Below are 18,872 nucleotides of genomic sequence, written 5' to 3' on the forward strand. Positions count from 1 at the left end.
ATTAAAACAGTATTTAAATGTATTTTCAGAAGGGCTGTGGTCACCATTCATGCAATAAAATAATACAAATTTTAGTATTTCAGTGTTTACTGAAGCCATTAGAAGACTGTTGATGACTGAGAGGAAGTATGTACAATTGTTTATAATAAATTATTGTAAAGTCAGTCTTGGTGATTAAATAGCCTTGTTTAGGGTTTCCCAAACTTACTCCTGGGCTCCCCCTGGGTGCACTACACAGCTGATTTAAATAACCAACTCATCATCAAGCTTTGATTATTTGAAACATTTCTGTAGTGCTAGGGCAAAAAACAAAACGTGTACCCAGGGGGGCCCAGGACAAGTCTGAGAATCCCTGGCCTCGTTAATCATTACATGACTTTTAACACACTGTTTTTTGCTCAGTCTGGCAGTAACCCAGAACTATCAGACAGAGGATCTCTCTTTCAGCTGCTGCTGACAACAGCTGCATGTAAGTTGTTATTCTACATCATAATAATTATGTCTGCATAGCATTAAGGAAGATTAGCTCATACGTATTTCTGAAAATGAACTGGGCTACCAGTCAAGCAGGTAGCCCGGCGGCTAAGGAGTTGTGCCTGTGGCAGGAGTTGGCCGAAAGGTGACCGGGTTTGAATCCTGGGCCGGGTGCTGTAAAAATAAACGAGGGGGGGGTGTTGTTCACAGTGTTGTTCACTGTGACTAATGGACAACGTATATTGTTTTGTAATGCAAAGTCGTCAGCCAAAGTTAACATGGGCCATTATTCAAACAAAGAGATACCTCCCTGTCCACCAGTGCATATTTCCAAACTATGTTTGCATATAATGACAGTAGATTCTAAACTATGATGGTTTTCTTTTGTCCCTTATTTAACTGTTTATTAACTTATATTCTTAGCTCAAAACATCACTACTGAATAGTATTTTGATATTACAATGCCTTATGAACTTGTCCATTCCCTTTGTGATTATTCTGAAGAAGACCATTGAAGACCGAAACGTCAATCTTTTAAACTTGTTGCGATTTCGTTCTGAAGGTAGGTAAGGGAGTCAAATGCAGGAGAGCGGAGATGTCAATGTAGCGTTTTTTATAGGCAAGTCCAAAAACGGTACAGATACAATCACAACAACAAAAAATGCCCAAGACAATGGGAACTCACAGAAGGAGAAAAAAACTACGCTAATTACTATAATAAAACACACGTGAATAAACTGAGGAAAGTCTCCACAAGCAACATGAAAATAATCCTGCACAAACCTAAACGGGGAAACAGGGGTAAATATACTCACAGGAATGAAAGCAAATGAAATCCAGGTGCGAATGAACCAAATACGAAAGAAACGGAAAAAGAAAAATGGATCGGTGATGGCTAGTCGGACACCAACCGCCGAGCACCGCCCGAACAAGGAGAAGAACCACCTTCGATGGAGGTCGTGACAAAACTTGTCTAATAAAACCCCAAAATATACATGATGAGCTAGCGTTGTGCCTGTTCCTGTCCAATTATATTTAACAGTAGTAGCCATAATTCATAAATAGCACCATGCAGGGTTCTATATGGAACCATTTTAGGTGAAGAAGAACCTCTAGGGTTCTGATCCTATAACTATAAATAACTTTCAGGGGTTCCATATATAAAGCAAGCAATAGAACCCTTTTTGGTTCTATAAGGAACCAGTTTGTAGAAGAGTGTAAGCTATCACTGGAGTAGCCTATAGGCCTACTATTTCATTATTTTTCACGGCATCTAAACTGATTGGATCCCCATCACCTACTATACAGCGCAAAGCCCGCCACATGATCTCCAGCCCAGACCACGCGCTCCACCACTACTTTGATCTCCCATCATGTCGGAGAAATCGGACAATAAAATGGCATGCACTGCACGCTTCAGGAGGAGTTTCAAGCCAGGGGCTATCACTATTATGAACAACTCCACATGTGAGCAGGCGTGGGGTGGGATGGGAGGGTATTTGTCTGACTGTTCATATTGTTTGTTTACTGTTGTGTTTTCTATATGTTTTGCTGAGGCCTACAGTATGTGGCGTGTGAGAAGTGCTAAGAATTCTTCTTGTAGGACAAACGTGAGTCGGAATCGTCTTTTACGCTGTACGACCGTCATATTTCACATGCATTGATATAGTTTCAAAAACATGCGGACTTCATTAACGTAATGTGGGATGTGATGGGCACATGGTCTTCTCTATTCACTACAGAACATTGTAAAGGAATAACTTTAGGAAACGAAGAATCTCAACCTACAGCAGTCAAATGATTTGGCATGAATAGAAGGAAGCACCAACAGCTTGATAAAAAAGTGTAAAACACGCGTGAAAGTTTAATTACAATATTAGTGGGAACATGTCCATGATAAAAACAAGATAATGGTGTATACTTTGATAAATTAGAAAAATATTATTTAAGATTCAGCCACCGCTTGCTTGTGGATCGCTATTACTAAAATGTATATGGACAGCGCCCAGTGCTAAAAGTTGAGTAGACAAATGAACAAACAAGAGGGCTTTGCTGGAGCACTAAGAAATAAGACTTAGACTTATCTGTTTGACAGACGCAATTATGTTATCCATCTATTTGTCGGTAGAGTTACTTCCTCCAATCCTGTCACCATGTACTCCTTAAACAGGCCTACCTTCCTTGGGGTTGAAAATCTCCTTCTGAAGAAAGTAGGATTAGATTCATCATGACATTTGAGATTCAATTCTTTGCAAACAGTAACAGTTTTGTTGCAAACAAGACACACTGGTTTGGAATTGGAGAAATACGATAAAATTACTATATTTTAAGAGAGTATAGATAGGCCTATAATAGAGACATTACCACTGGAATTAGATCGACATTATTATGTTAGTGTCATTAAATTGGTGAGTCCACTAACCACGTGTTAAATGTTTAGTCTAGGACTATGAATTGGGCAGCTAGTAGGCTATTTGCTAATAAGCTATTTATGTTATGGCCCTCCATCTAGCTACTTTCTCAGGAACAAATCGGCTGGAGGCCAAACCTATTGTAGTTGCCAACCCCTGTTGTATATTTAAGCAATAAGGCATGAGGGGTGTGGTATATGGCCAATATACCATGGCTAAGGGCAGACGCATTGCAAAGTGTCTGGTTACAGCCCTGGTTACCAACGTTATTAGAGCAGTAAAAATGAAGGTTTTGTTATACCTGTGGTATACGGTCTGATATACCACGCGGTCTGATATACCACGGCTGTCAGCCAATCAGCATTAAGGGCTCGAACCACCATAATGTAAATTCAATCACCCCCTTCGTCATTATTTGGATCATTAAAACATTTGTGGATATAGTGCTAAACTTGAAGAACTTGTGGATGTCTCGGTGAACAACCTGGTCTCAAAGCATTTCATATTATTCTGAGACACTCCATATAGTATGATATGTTATGTTTGGTATGGTTACTTAAGACAGACAGTTACTTAAGGCAAAAACCAGCGGAGGGTGGTTGGTCGGGTTGGATGAGTATGCGTATAATGCATATGTTGAGCAACCCAAATGTTGCGAGTTATAATCTCATCACGGACAACTTTAGCATTGTAACTAAATAGCAACTTTTCAACTACTTACACATTTTTAGCTACATTGCAACGACTTAGTATGTTAGCTAACCCTTCCCCTAACCCTAACCTTAACCCTTTTAGCTAACCCATACCCTAAACCTAACACTTTACCATAACTCCTAAACTTAACCCTAACCCCTAGCCTAGCTCACGTTAGCCACCTATCCACCTAGCTAGAATACACAATCACAATTCCTGACATTTCAACACAGTAAAAATTCCCTTATGTCATTTAGGATCACCACTTTATTTTAAGAATGTGAAATGTCAGAATAATAGTAGAGATAATTATTTATTTCAGCACATTCCCAGTGGGTCAGAAGTTTACATACACTCAATTAGTATCTGGTAGCATTGCCTTTAAATTGTTTAATTTGGATGAAACGTTTTGGGTAGCCTTCCACAAACTTCCCACAATAATTTGGGTGAATTTTGGCCCGTTCCTCTTGACAGAGCTGGTGTAACAGAGTCAGGTTTGTAGGCCTCCTTGCTCGCACAAGCTTTTTCAGTTCTGCCCACAAATTTTCTATAGGATTGAGGTCAGGGCTTTGTAATGGCCACCCCAATACCTTGACTTTGTTGTCCTTAAGCCATATCGCCACAACTTTGGAAGTATACTTGGGGTCATTGTCCATTTGAAAGACCCATTTGCGGGCCAAGCTTTATCTTCCTGACTGATGTTTTGAGATGTTGCTTCAATATTTCCACATAATTTTCTTTCCTCATGATGCCATCTGTTTTGTGACGTGCACCAGTCCCACCTGCAGCAAAGCACCCCCACAACATGATGCTGCCACTCCCGTGCTTCACGGTTGGGATGGTGTTCTTCGGCTTGGAAGCCTCCCCCTTTTTCCTCCAAACATAACGATTGTCATTATGGCCAAACAGTTCTATTTTTGTTTCATCAGACCAGAGGACATTTCTACAAAAACTACATTCTTTGTCCCCATATGCAGTTGCAAACCTTATTCTGTTTTTTTATGGCAGTTTTGGAGCAGTGGCTTCTTCCTTGCTGAGCGGCCTTTCAGGTTATGTTGATATAGGACTCTTTTTACTGTGAATACATTTGTACCTGTTTCCTCCAGCATCTTCACAAGGTCCTTTGCTGTTGTTGTGGGATTGATTTGCACTTTTCGCACCAAAGTACGTTCATCTATAGGAGACAGAACGCATCTTCTGCCTGAGTTGTATGACGGCTGAGCAGTCCCATGGTGTTTTTAATTGCGTACTATTGTTTGTACAGATGAACGTGGTACCTTCAGGCATTTCGAAATTGCTCCCAAGGATGAACCTGACTTGTGGAGGTCTACAATTGTTTTCTGAGGTCTTGGCTGATTTCTTTTTATTTTCCCATGATGTCAAGCAAAGAGACACTGAGTTTGAAGGTAGGCCTTGAAATACATCCACAGGTACAACTCCAATTGACTCAATTTCTGTAAATTAGCCTTTCAGAACCTAATAAAGCTATGTAAACTTCTGACCCACTGGAATTGTGATACAGTGAATTATAAGTGAAATAATCATGCACAAAGTAGATGTCCTAACCGACTTGCCAAAACTATAGTTTGTTAACAAGAAATTTGTGGAGTGGTTGAAAAATGATGTTTAATTACTCCTACCTAAGTGTATGTAAACTTCAGACTTCAACTGTACCATGTGAAACTTAACATATCATGCTAAATGGAGTGTTGGATTGATGTACAGAATAATACGAAATGAGACCAGGTGAAATGATGTTGTTTCTCACCAGTGCGCGCTGAAGATGAAGATACAATGTAGCCTAACAACATCACTTGCAAATGGCACAGATGTGAGATGTGTTTCACTGCAGAAGCACTGGTCCTCTTAAATATGAAAATATTTAAGGGTATATCGGATGGTCTGCTCTTCCCATAAGAGTCACAACAAGTAGCATAGGGTTGCTATAAGATTGAAATGGAAAAATAATGTACCCATGAAAAATCGGTGGAATACAGTAGCTTCCCAATATATCGATGTATGTATTACATGAATGGTGACCACAGCCCTTCCGAAAATGCATTGAAATCTTGTTATAATGCGATTTATTTTAACCCTGCTCTAAGTATTCAAGTATTCGATTTCAAATATGGCGCCCAGTGCAGTTAGTTCCTGGGGGTATTGTGACGAATCTGACAGTTCCTTCTCTGTATGTTGCTAGGGTTGCGGGTGAATAAAAACACTGTCTGGATTTCAATAACAATTACACATCACTTCGCAAGCAAGCATAATGTGATATACAGGCCTGATGTGGCCTGTAAACCATGAGTTTCAGGCCACTGTATTAGGGTAAAACTAGGCCCTGATGTATTGCGCTACCCCATTTTATTTTAATGATAACCTACTGTATTTGCTTAGGATTTTTTGTTTTTTTACGTGTTATTTCTTACATTAGTACCCCAGGTCATCTTAGGTTTCATTACATACAGTCGAGAAGAACTACTGAATATAAGATCAGCGTCAACTCACCATCAGTATGACCAAGAATATGTTTTCCGCGACGCGGATCCTTTGTTCTGCCTTACAAACAGGACAACGGAATGGATCGCATGCAGCGACCCAAGGAAACGTCTCCGAAAAAGAGGGAAACGAGGCGGTGTTCTGGTCAGACTCCGAAAAAGGGCACATCGCGCACCACTTCCCAGCATTCTTCTTGCCAATGTCCAGTCTCTCTACAACAAGGTTGATGAAATCCGAGCAAGGGTAGCATTCCAGAGGGACATCAGAGACTGCAACGTTCTCTGCTTTACGGAAACATGGCTTACTGGAAAGACGCTATCCAGGGCGGTGCAGCCAACGGGTTTCTCCACGCACCGCGCCGACAGAAACAAACATCTCTCTGGTAAGAAGAGTGGAGGGGGCGTATGCCTCATGACTAACGGGACATGGTGTGATGAAGGAAACATACAGGAACTCAAATCCTTCTGTTCACCTGATTTAGAATTCCTCACAATCAAATGTAGACCGCATTATCTACCAAGAGAATTCTCTTCGATTATAATCACAGCCGTATATATCCCCCCCAAGCAGACACATCGATGGCTCTGAACGAACTTTATTTAACTCTTTGCAAACTGGAAACCATTTATCCGGAGGCTGCATTCATTGTAGCTGGGGATTTTAACAAAGCTAATCTGAAAACAAGACTCCCTAAATTTTATCAGCATATCGATTGCGCAACCAGGGGTGGTAAAACCTTGGATCATTGTTACTCTAAATTCCGCGACGCATATAAGGCCCTGCCCCGCCCCCCTTTCGGGAAAGCTGACCACGACTCCATTTTGTTGATCCCTGCCTACAGGCAGAAATTAAAACAAGAAGCTCCCGCGCTGAGGTCTGTCCAACGCTGGTCAGACCAAGCTGACTCTACACTCCAAGACTGCTTCCATCACGTGGACTGGGACATGTTTCGTATTGCGTCAGATGGAAATATTGACGAATACGCTGATTCGGTGTGCGAGTTCATTAGAACGTGCGTCGAAGATGTCGTTCCCATAGCAACGATAAAAACATTCCCTAACCAGAAACCGTGGATTGATGGCAGCATTCGCGTGAAACGGAAAGCGCGAACCACTGCTTTTAATCAGGGCAAGGTGTCTGGCAACATGACTGAATACAAACAGTGCAGCTATTCCCTCCGCAAGGCTATTAAACAAGCTAAGCGTCAGTACAGAGACAAAGTGGAATCTCAATTCAATGCCTCAGACACAAGAGGCATGTGGCAGGGTCTACAGTCAATCACGGACTACAAGATGAAATCCAGCCCAGTCACGGACCAGGATGTCTTGCTCCCAGGCAGACTAAATAACTTTTTTGCCCGCTTTGAGGACAATACAGTGCCACTGACACGGCCTGCAACGGAAACATGCGGTCTCTCCTTCACTGCAGCCGAGGTGAGTAAGACATTTAAACGTGTTAACCCTCGCAGGGCTGCAGGCCCAGACGGCATCCCCAGCCACGCCCTCAGAGCATGCGCAGACCAGCTGGCCGGTGTGTTTACGGACATATTCAATCAATCCCTATACCAGTCTGCTGTTCCCACATGCTTCAAGAGGGCCACCATTGTTCCTGTTCCCAAGAAAGCTAAGGTAACTGAGCTAAACGACTACCGCCCCGTAGCACTCACTTCCGTCATCATGAAGTGCTTTGAGAGACTAGTCAAGGACCATATCACCTCCACCCTACCTGACACCCTAGACCCACTCCAATTTGCTTACCACCCAAATAGGTCCACAGACGATGCAATCTCAACCACACTGCACACTGCCCTAACCCACCTGGACAAGAGGAATACCTATGTGAGAATGCTGTTCAGCGACTACAGCTCGGCATTCAACACCATAGTACCCTCCAAGCTCGTCATCAAGCTCGAGACCCTGGGTCTTGACCCCGCCCTGTGCAACTGGGTACTGGACTTCCTGACGGGCCGCCCCCAGGTGGTGAGGGTAGGCAACAACATCTCCTCCCCGCTGATCCTCAACACGGGGGCCCCACAATGGTGCGTTCTGAGCCCTCTCCTGTACTCCCTGTTCACCCACGACTGCGTGGCCACGCACGCCTCCAACTCAATCATCAAGTTTGCGGACGACACAACAGTGGTAGGCTTGATTACCAACAACGACGAGACGGCCTACAGGGAGGAGGTGAGGGCCCTCGGAGTGTGGTGTCAGGAAAATAACCTCACACTCAACGTCAACAAAACTAAGGAGAGGATTGTGGACTTCAGGAAACAGCAGAGGGAACACCCCCCTATCCACATTGATGGAACAGTAGTGGAGAGGGTAGCTAGTTTTAAGTTCCTCGGCATACACATCACAGACAAACTGAATTGGTCCACTCACACTGACAGCATCGTGAAGAAGGCGCAGCAGCGCCTATTCAACCTCAGGAGGCTGAAGAAATTCGGCTTGTCACCAAAAGCACTCACAAACTTCTACAGATGCACAATCGAGAGCATCCTGGCGGGCTGTATCACCGCCTGGTACGGCAACTGCTCCGCCCTCAACCGTAAGGCTCTCCAGAGGGTAGTGAGGACTGCACAACGCATCACCGGGGGCAAACTACCTGCCCTCCAGGACACCTACACCACCCGTTGTTACAGGAAGGCCATAAAGATCATCAAGGACATCAACCACCCGAATCACTGCCTGTTCACCCCGCTATCATCCAGAAGGCGAGGTCAGTACAGGTGCATCAAAGCTGGGACCGAGAGACTGAAAAACAGCTTCTATCTCAAGGCCATCAGACTGTTAAACAGCCACCACTAACATTGAGTGGCTGCTGCCAACACACTGTCATTGACACTGACCCAACTCCAGCCACTTTAATAATGGGAATTGATGGGAAATGATGTAAATATATCACTAGCCACTTTAAACAATGCTACCTTATATAATGTTACTTACCCTACATTATTCATCTCATATGCATATGTATATACTGTACTCTACATCAGACTGCATCCTTATGTAACACATGTATCACTAGCCACTTTAACTATGCCACTTTGTTTACTTTGTCTACACACTCATCTCATATGTATATACTGTACTGGATACCATCTACTGTATGCTGCTCTGTACCATCACTCATTCATATATCCTTATGTACATGTTCCTTATCCCCTTACACTGTGTATAAGACAGTAGTTTGGGAATTGTTAGTTAGATTACTTGTTGGTTATCACTGCATTGTCGGAACTAGAAGCACAAGCATTTCGCTACACTCGCATTTAACATCTGCTAACCATGTGTATGTGACAAATAAAATTTGATTTGATTTGATTTGATCCCACTTGGGGAAGGCCACATGATTGAAAATGGATGAATGCAACAACCATGTCTCAGTCACTAACAAATACAGTCAAGGGTGGTAACTCTACGATTCACTCGAAAGGCACTCTGGGAAATATTCAAATAAGGCTTTATATTAATCAATGTGTTAATTTAAGTGTGGAGCCATATAGACACCGGACCAGTGTTCAATTTAACACGGCCAGTGTTGATTTAACATTGGAGAATGTGCTGTGTAGGTACTGAATGTAAATTGCACTTGGCAACTCATTAATATTAATGCCATGACTCAAGCATCCTTTACTGTTTGGTCGAGCACATTGGCCTCATTGGAGGCTGCTGAGGGGAGGACGGCTCCTAATAATGGCTGGGATGGAGTCAATGGAATGGTATCAACAACATGGAAACACGTGGTTTCCATGTTGTTGATACCACTCCATGAACTCCATTCCAGCCATTGTTAGGAGCCGTCCTCCCCTCAGCAGCCTCCACTGATGGGCCTATGGCTAATGTGCCTGCATGAAATAGTCCACCATTGGCATGCGTTGACATGGGTAGTTTTTCCCGTTGTGCTTTTCTTAGTTAGTTGAAGAGAGGTATTGACTCTCTCTCCGGGGGTGCTGTGACTTCTCATCCTCCCTATAACGGAGAGCAGGGAGCTCAGCCCTGCCTGGGCGTGTCACTGAGACACCGCACTGTCTTTTTTTCTGCCTCTGATATATGGCTCGACTTAGCAGAGCGGAGAGCAGCTCTCCTCTCTCAGTCCCTACCGATAGGCCATGTGTGTGGCTCGGTATCTCCCCCACCTGGCAGAGAGCCATAACTGCACTTCCATGTTTTCTCCACCTTCTCCCTCCTCCTCTTCCCCACTTGACAGTCCCTCTCTTTCATGTCCCTGCAGTTAGCGCATTGATATTCAGAGTGGGTTTTCTGGAAGTGGGAAATAATTATGTTCATGCATTTCTATGTAAACGCTATGAGAATGGAAGGGTGTGCACAAACAATAAACAAAGGATCTGGAATCAGATATCCATTAGATATTCTGGAGCAGTTCTGAACATATTCATAATGGATTCCCTTGTGAAATACTATTTTAGTGTGTGTTATAGACAGATGGGGTGTCAGATATCACTTCTTTGAGGTGGTGGGGTGCGGTGGAATGGAGTGCAGTGTCAAGGGAGCAGCATTCTCTCTGCAGCCTCCACAGATTTCCCTGTTATCTTGGGGCAACCTGCTCCAAATTCATGTGCGTGCATGTTTTGATATCCAAGCACACCTTTAGGGAACAGGTCGGGGAATGGAGTAGATATCCTTGAAAAAAATCTGCCTTATGTAAATGTATTTTCTGTTTTTCTTTTCCCAATAAAGATGTAAGTATTTCATTTGACAAATATTTAACATTTGCAGCTCGAGGTTCTATCTATCCAACGCAATGATGACAGTGTTGTTGCTTTCCTTGTTGTCCTTGTTTTCATTGTTGTTGTTGTTGTACGCTAACAGCCTTTCCCCTCCCCTCGTCTTCCAGGAGCCTAGCCATGGAGAGCCTGCTCCTGTTCCTGGCCCTCCTCGCTACGCCCGTCGCCTCCATGCTGTGCCCCAAGCGCTGCACCTGCCAGAACCTCATGCCCTCCTACACTGTCCTCTGCACCAAGACAGGCCTGCTCTTCGTGCCCCCGAACATTGACCGGCAGACGGCCGAGCTGCGCCTCATGGACAACTTCATCACCACCCTTCGTCACCGTGACTTCGCCAACATGAGCAGCCTCATCCACCTGACGCTGTCGCGCAACACCATTAGCCAGATCAAGCCGTATGCCTTCGCCGACCTTCAGGACCTACATGCCCTGCACCTGGACGCCAACCGACTCACCATACTGGATGACACCCACTTCCAGGGCCTGGTCAACCTCAGGCACATGATCCTTGCCAACAACCAGCTGCACAGCATCTCAGAGGGGTCCTTCCAGGACTTCCTAGAGACCCTGGAAGACCTGGATCTGTCCTACAACAACCTGGTGAACATCCCCTGGGAGACCATCGGCCTGCTGGCTAGTGTCAACACCCTCAGTCTGGACCATAACCTCATAGAGATGGTCCCAGAAGGCATCTTCTCCAACCTGCACAAGCTGGCACGTCTAGACATGACCTCCAACAAGCTGAAGAAGATCCCTCCAGATCCCCTGTTCCTGAGGATCCCAGTGTACGCTAAGCTGAAGGGTTCTCCACTCACGTCGCTGGTGCTGAGCTTTGGTGGGAACCCGCTGCACTGCAACTGTGAGCTAATGTGGCTGAGGCGGCTGACCAGGGAAGATGACCTGGAGACCTGCGCCTCTCCCCGAGAGCTCGCCGGCAAGTATTTCTGGACTATCCGCGAGGAGGAGTTTGTGTGCGAGCCGCCCATGATCACGCGGCACACCTCCAAGATGTTTGTGATGGAGGGTCAGGAGGTGAGCCTACGCTGTAAGTCAGTGGGTGACCCGGAACCTTCCACGCATTGGGTCAGCCCCGAGGGGAAGCTAATCGGGAACACGTCCCGCACCATCTGCTACGAGAACGGCTCTTTGGACATCCTCACCACCACTGTGAAGGACTCTGGGAAGTTCACCTGCATTGCCTCCAATGCCGCTGGCGAGGCCACAGCGCCCGTGGAGCTGGTAGTTAACCCCTCGCCACACTTTGACCCCAAGCTGGAGCCCGAGCCTGGCCCTTCGGACCTCCCCACCTCCATCAAGTCCAATGCCAGCGGGGGCCACGCCCGCACCGACCTTCAGAGGGTCAGCGTGTCGGAGCTGAGCTCGACTTCGGCCACCATCCGATGGCCCTCCCAGGACCACATCCCGGGGGTCCGCCTGTACCAGATCCAGTACAACAGCTCCTCCGACGACATCCTCATATACAGGTGAGATGGCCACCGCATGTTTTTGCATGAGATCGGATAAGATGACATGCATCTCTATGGGGGGTGGTTGATGTTACAATGGGGAGTGGTTGATGTACAACTATCCCTATGAAGCTGACTGGTATTTCTGTGTGGAAGTTGATCTTCACGTTTGCCCTTGCATACTACGAGTCTCTTGTTGTTCTTCGACAGTTCATGAGCCTCCAAATTGATTGTCATTAACAGCCTGGTTCAGAGAGGCACTCGATCACATTGATCATGAATTTAGTGGCCAACGACATCGTCAGGGGACTGTAACTCATCGCTGAAGAAGTCACAGAGCGAACTGCAGAAGCACAAGAGCATGATGCCCACAGGGAAAAACTCATAAAAGTCCTGACATAAGGGGTTGGAATGACTCAGTATGTGTACATCTATTGGCACACCAACCTATATAGCCTTACTGTGCAGTAGCCATTAGCTGTAATGGGTTTTGCAGTGACATAGAGTGAGGAAGACAACTGTAGGAAGAGAACTTGTTCCCAAGAATCATCTCCATAGGACTGAGAGGATGATCCCGTTACATATTGACCTTACTGATATCAGATTCAGATGTTATATTAGGTTGGTTGACTCCCAAGTATCAAAGGCCAAGCATTCATTGATATGATGGACTGAATGTTGCAATGCCTCACTCGTACTAAGTGTCATGGAAGGGTTTTGAAAAGTGTTGAGTTTGGCATTTGGAATGCTGTATTGTTCCTATCAGAAATATTAATATACTGTGCAAGCTTTCAAGTGATTGTGATTATTTGTAAGCTGTGGACAATAGCGGTATTATCTTCAGTGAGAGAGAATATTACGTATTTTCAATAGCACCCAAAGGAATCCCAGTGCAGAGTTAAACTGATGTAAACACATTACACCAGCGAAGTGCAATCCGTTCCAGAAGGCAATGTTTGATAACTGATTTTAAATGAAGCAATGTTGAGTTGTAATCTTCACCCCGACTTTAGTGATTGAAAATAACCTGTCCTTATGGGAACAGTGGTTTCTGAGCCTCCTCCATTTCAGAGATTTCAGAGAATGACTGTGTAAGAGCATAAAACACCTGAAACATTCTGATTTACACAGAGAAGAAAGACGGGTCACTCCCGCAGTAACTACAGTCCTCTGTTTGTCTCTGCTAAGAATCAAGTGGAACATTAACAGAAAAAAATGGAATTCTCTCCTCAAAATGAAAACAACAGAAATCGCTGGCCATTAAATTCCCCCAGAGTCGCCATCGAACCCCTTTCTTCTCCTAGGGCAATATTCTCCTCTTGAGCTTTTCAAAGATTTCTTTAAACTCGCTATTCAGCGGCGTATAGTCTTTTGTAGTCGGTACAGAGGAAAACATCACCATGAATATTGGAGGCTTGACTGCATCGCCAGCCCATGTTACAGAGACATAGAAGTGAGAGCACTGTACTGATTTAGAAGTCTTAAGGGGTGTTTCTTATTTTTCCTGCCCCACGGCAAAAATAGCCAGCGAGCTCAGTTCCATCCACCTCTCTATTGAAGTTCTTACCGGCACTCACACAGTGGATTATTCCACAAGCCTAAAACGAACGGACGGAGAGTCGTTAAAAGACAGAAATGTATCTATTGTTTTTTTTTTTTTATATTCCGCCACGGCCCTTTTCGACATTTCACTGTGGAAAGATTCTCTGTTAAAGGAGCCCCATTAGTACTTAATTAACTTCCGGCCTTTCCCTGAGGATGGATTAAGAAAAAAAAAGACACGTAGGAGAAGTAATTTGCTGTTAATTATGCAAAAAGCACATGGATGTCTTTGGTTTATGGCGCTGCAAAGTAATCGGAATGCGTTTTTTTATCAATTAGGCACACATGAGTCCTGCTCTGTGTGGACTGACAGTTGTATTGAATTTTGGAGGTGGCAATGGGAGGATGGAGGGATGGAGAGAGGGGGGAATGAAAGGATGAGGGGGCTGAGGACAGCTAATATACACTCAGACAAATGAACATTGTTTTGAAAACAGGAGAGGATTGGGACGGTATGAGCTTTCCTTTCAGTCTCTCTTCATTCTTGCATCAAGTCGACTGCCTTCTCTATTTTCCCTCTCTCTGCCCAATTTTTTTCTCCAGATATCACTACCTAATTGCCTTTATGTTTGTCTGGCCTTTTCGGAGACATATAGGAGAAGAGGACCATCCTATATCAAAGCCATTATAGACAGCATGTGGTAGGGAGGTTTCAGCACACACTGACATCCATGATCACACACACACACACGCGTGCATTAGAGTACACACATGCACACGCACCCACACAGTTCTCCTTGTCCCCATAACCCTTCCCGGCCCCCGTGCCTGTAACATCCATATTCCCATCTCTAATGTGACAAGCTGTTGACAGGAGATGTGGCAAGGTCAGGTCTGACTGTGTCATGGAGGGCTCCTGCTCCTCATTCACCATCCCCACCACCTCCTCCCCCATGGCATACAGAGGACCCAGCCTTCCCCTGCATGTCCATCAAAGCCATACCAGAGGAGGTGGATAAGGACATATCTGAAGATACAGTATATTGGGGCCTATTATTTTTTGACCCGGGCGACCTCCCTTTTTATACCTAGACTGTATGCTAGGCTCAGAGATAATGAAATGGCTAGACCCATCTGTGGGCGTCTAGTGACCTCCACACATCCAGAGCATCCACTAATGATGAGTGTATATGCACTGGGGCGAACAGAACAGATTCGACATCAAAACTATTCCCCCTAATTAGTGAGATTTCACCTTTCTTAGTATTCTGATCGTCTGTCTTCTCTTTTCTTTCTTTCTTTCAAGGAAATGTTTCACGGAATTGAAATTCACACCAAATCTAATTGTATTCCTCACATGCTTCGTAAACAACAGGTGGAGACGAACAGTGAAATGCTTACTCACGGGCCCTTCCCAACAGTGTAGCGAGAGATGAAATAGGGAAAGAGTAGAAAAATAATAACACGTAATCATAAAAGCAATATCTCACCATGAAACGTTTACTTCATAGTAAAGCACCAGACCATAATGTGACCCTGAATTTATGGGTGGAAGATATTCTGCATGCTCCATAAATGTATTATGATGTGTATAGGAGAATACAGTAGATGAACAGCATTCCAAGAGAAGAGTAATGATAGTAAGACAGTTTAATAGAAAGAGCAGGTTTAACCTGTGGATAAGGCAGGGTAGAGGAGGGTATGCTAAGACAGTATGAATCCCGTCGTGCAAGGGTAGAGGTTGACCCCACTGGCGCCTGCGTTTAGAGGAGAAATGTTTAATGCACACACTGTCACCCACGCTGTCACCCTTTGGGCACACCGCACTTTCAAATTCCGCTCTGTGTCTCCTCACCTCAGAGCCCCCAGGTCCCTATGTCCATGTTGATAAATGGAGCACTTTGGCACGCCGGGGTAACAGCAAACACACACATACACACATAAACACGCACACTCACCTTAGCCCCTGTGTGGTCTAGCGTTTGTGAGACAGAAAGTAAACCTGTCAATGGAGAGAGGAAAATGAGAGGAGAGGAGGAGCGAAGGTGTGTATGTGTGTCTGTGTGTGGTTGGGGTAGTCAAGGTTAAATGTAATCTCCAGATACTGAAAGTATAGGTTGTGGGAGCTCTCAGTTTTCAACAGTTTTCAGATTACTGCCAGAATGTTCACTCTATCAATAACCTTGTTTTCTCTCAAATGTTCTCTCTCTCTTCTATCTCTGTCTCTCTCTCTCTAGGATGATCCCTGCGTCTCATAAGTTCTTCCTACTCAGTGACCTGGCCTCTCAGCGGGACTATGACCTGTGCGTGCTGGCGGTGTACGACGACGGCGTCACGGCCCTAACCGGCACCCGCCTGGTGGGCTGTGTGGCTTTCACCACAGAGCGAGAGTACCGCCAGTGCCGCTCCCTCCACGACCAGTTCCTGGGCGGCACCATGATCATCGTGATCGGCGGTATCATCGTGGCCTCCGTGCTTGTCTTCATCTTCATCCTCCTCATGAAGTACAAGCTGCACAGCAACCACTACAAGCAGAAAGCGGCACATGTCAGCAACGTGTGCTCTCAGACCAACGGGGGCCAGGCTGCGGGCGGGGGAGGCGCTCCCATCCCACCCTCCTCCTCTTCCTCAGGCTCGACCAATAGGGCCATGCCTTCTGGCCCAGTGGACAGGGTAGGGCACGACGGACCCCATCAGGCCTCGGAAGGGGGCTTCGGAGGGCCCTTGAAAGGGACCACGGTAGTGGACTTGAACCCAGAGTACGGGAAGTCAGTGAAGGACGAGGATGCTATATCACAATAACACAGGATCTGGGACTGCCCCAACGCCACCCACTTTTTATTTCCTGGTGCTGGGGTCCCTCTGCCTTAACAAGGATTATCTCGTGTCCAAGGTGGGTGATTCCTGTCAGACAAGGCTGGGGTTAGAGCTGACGTGTATTCATTAACAATTCTGCAGACAGCTTCTGTAAGAGCTTACAGATGTGTGTGTGTGTGTGTCTGTGTGTGCATGCGTGTGTGTACATGCTGTGTTTATTCCTGTAAGTATAGGTGCATCTGCATGCAGTGTCTATTTCGAGGGGCAGTACTTATGCTGCATAATCCTCTTTAAATGAAGCGCAGTAAACAGTACAGTGAGCCGGTCCTATTGAGCTGCAGCGGTGGCTGCAGACAGACAGGTAGGCTTTGCTGGTGCCCCACGCCAGGCCCCCAATGCTGATGGGAATAGGCAATCAAAATAAAATCACACAGCACATAAACACTAAAGGAGGGCACGCCGTGCTCACTCGCTCCATGCCTCCTTCCTTCCCTCGGTGCCCGATGGGACTTCCCCCACTCTCTGTTTCCATGAAACTAATCATAGCTGCCTCCGCTGGCCCTGAGGTATTTGCTGTAAGTTTAATATCCGCAGTATAGCACAATCTTCTCTACATCTGCGCTCTCCAAATACAAATGAACTGAGCGGGGCCCGGGGCTGCTCTGTGGTGTTTTGAACACCATCATCGGTGTCTCTGCCGCCCACCAACCACATCACGTCGTCCCGCGCATTAGCACACTTAATTGTCTAGTGAGGGTGTAATCTTTGGGGTTTCCTAAGGCATTTGTGTTATTCTGAATACTTTTTGGAGGGCAAACTACAGACTGTGTCAGGATCAACTGGAATCAGAATCTGGTTGGATTAGAAAAGGCAAATGGCAGCTACATGCATAATAGCGACCCCTATGGGTATGATCAATTAGGTCGTTGGTAATGTTGCCTAAGGCAGCAGTTCCCAAACTAGGGGCCGCGACCCCATGTGGGGTCACGCATGATGTTAAAATGTTGTTGCAGGAGAATTTCTAAAATGCTGAAGAAAAAAATATATATACACTACTGTTCAAAAGTTTGGGGTCACTTAGACATTTCCTTGTTTTTGAAAGAAAAACACATTTTTCTCCATTCAAATCATATAAAATACGTCAGAAATACAGTGTAGACATTGTTAATGTTGTAAATGACTATTGTGGCTGAAACGGCTGATTTTTTTAATGAAATATCTACATTGGCATACAGAGGCCCATTATCATAAACCATCACTCCTGCATTCCAGTGGTACATTGTGTTAGCTAATCCAAGTCTATCGTTTTAAAAGGCTAATTGATCATTAGAAAACCCTTTTTCAATTATGTTAGCACAGCTGAAAACTGTTGTGCTGATTGAAGAAGCAATAAAACTGGCCTTCTTTAGACTAGTTGAGAATCTGGAGCTCTGCATTTTTGGGTTCAATTACAGGCTCAAAATGGCCAGAAACAAATAACTTTCTTCTGAAATTCATCAGTCTATTCTTGTTCTGAGAAGTGAAGGCTATTCCATGTGAGAAATTGCCAAGAAACTGAAGATCTCATACAAAGCTGTTTACTACAAGTCCTCAACTGGCAACTTCATTAAATAGTACCCGCAAAACACCAGACTCAACGTCAACAGGGATGAGGCGACTCCTGTGGCCTCCATCATTCTTAGATGGAAGAATTTTGGAACCACAAGGACTCTTCCTAGAGCTGGCCGCCTGGACAAACTGAGCAAACAGGGGAGTATGGCCTTGGTCAGGGAGGTGACCAAGAATCCGATGGTCACTTTGACAGAGCTCCAGAGTTCCTCTGTGGAGATGGGAGAACCTTACAGAAGGACAACTATTTCTGCAGCACTCCACCAATCAGGCCTTTATGGTAGAATGTCCAGATGGAAGACAGTCCTCAGTAAAAGGCACATGACAGGCCACTTTGAGTTTGCCATAAGTCACCTAAAGGACTCTCAGACCATGAGAAACAAGATTCTCTGGTCTGAGAAAACCTGAATGCCATGTGTCAAGTCTGGAGGAAACCTGATACCATCCCTACGGTGAAACATGGTGGTGGCAGCATTATGCTGTGGGGATGTTTTTCAGTGGGGACTGGGAGACAAGTCAGGATCGAGGGAAAGATGAACGGAGAAAAGTCCAGAGAGATCCTTGATGAAAACCTGCTTCAGAGCACTCAGGACCTTAGACTGAGGCAAAGGTTCA

At 45.3% G+C, this 18,872-nt stretch overlaps 1 protein-coding gene across 1 annotated transcript in view; it reads left to right on the forward strand.

The window, feature by feature from the left end:
• LOC124005860 (leucine-rich repeat and fibronectin type III domain-containing protein 1-like protein) overlaps positions 1-18,872 on the forward strand; it is a 170,106-nt gene that overhangs the window by 141,294 nt on the left and 9,940 nt on the right. Inside the window, exons 3-4 of the mRNA XM_046315486.1 lie at positions 10,935-12,308; positions 16,070-16,725. Coding sequence (XP_046171442.1) covers positions 10,935-12,308; positions 16,070-16,634 — 1,939 coding nt within the window. The 3' untranslated portion in view covers positions 16,635-16,725. The remainder of the gene's footprint in view (positions 1-10,934; positions 12,309-16,069; positions 16,726-18,872) is intronic.

This window comes from Oncorhynchus gorbuscha, linkage group LG19, assembly GCF_021184085.1.
Source record: "Oncorhynchus gorbuscha isolate QuinsamMale2020 ecotype Even-year linkage group LG19, OgorEven_v1.0, whole genome shotgun sequence".
Classification (NCBI taxonomy): domain Eukaryota; kingdom Metazoa; phylum Chordata; class Actinopteri; order Salmoniformes; family Salmonidae; genus Oncorhynchus; species Oncorhynchus gorbuscha.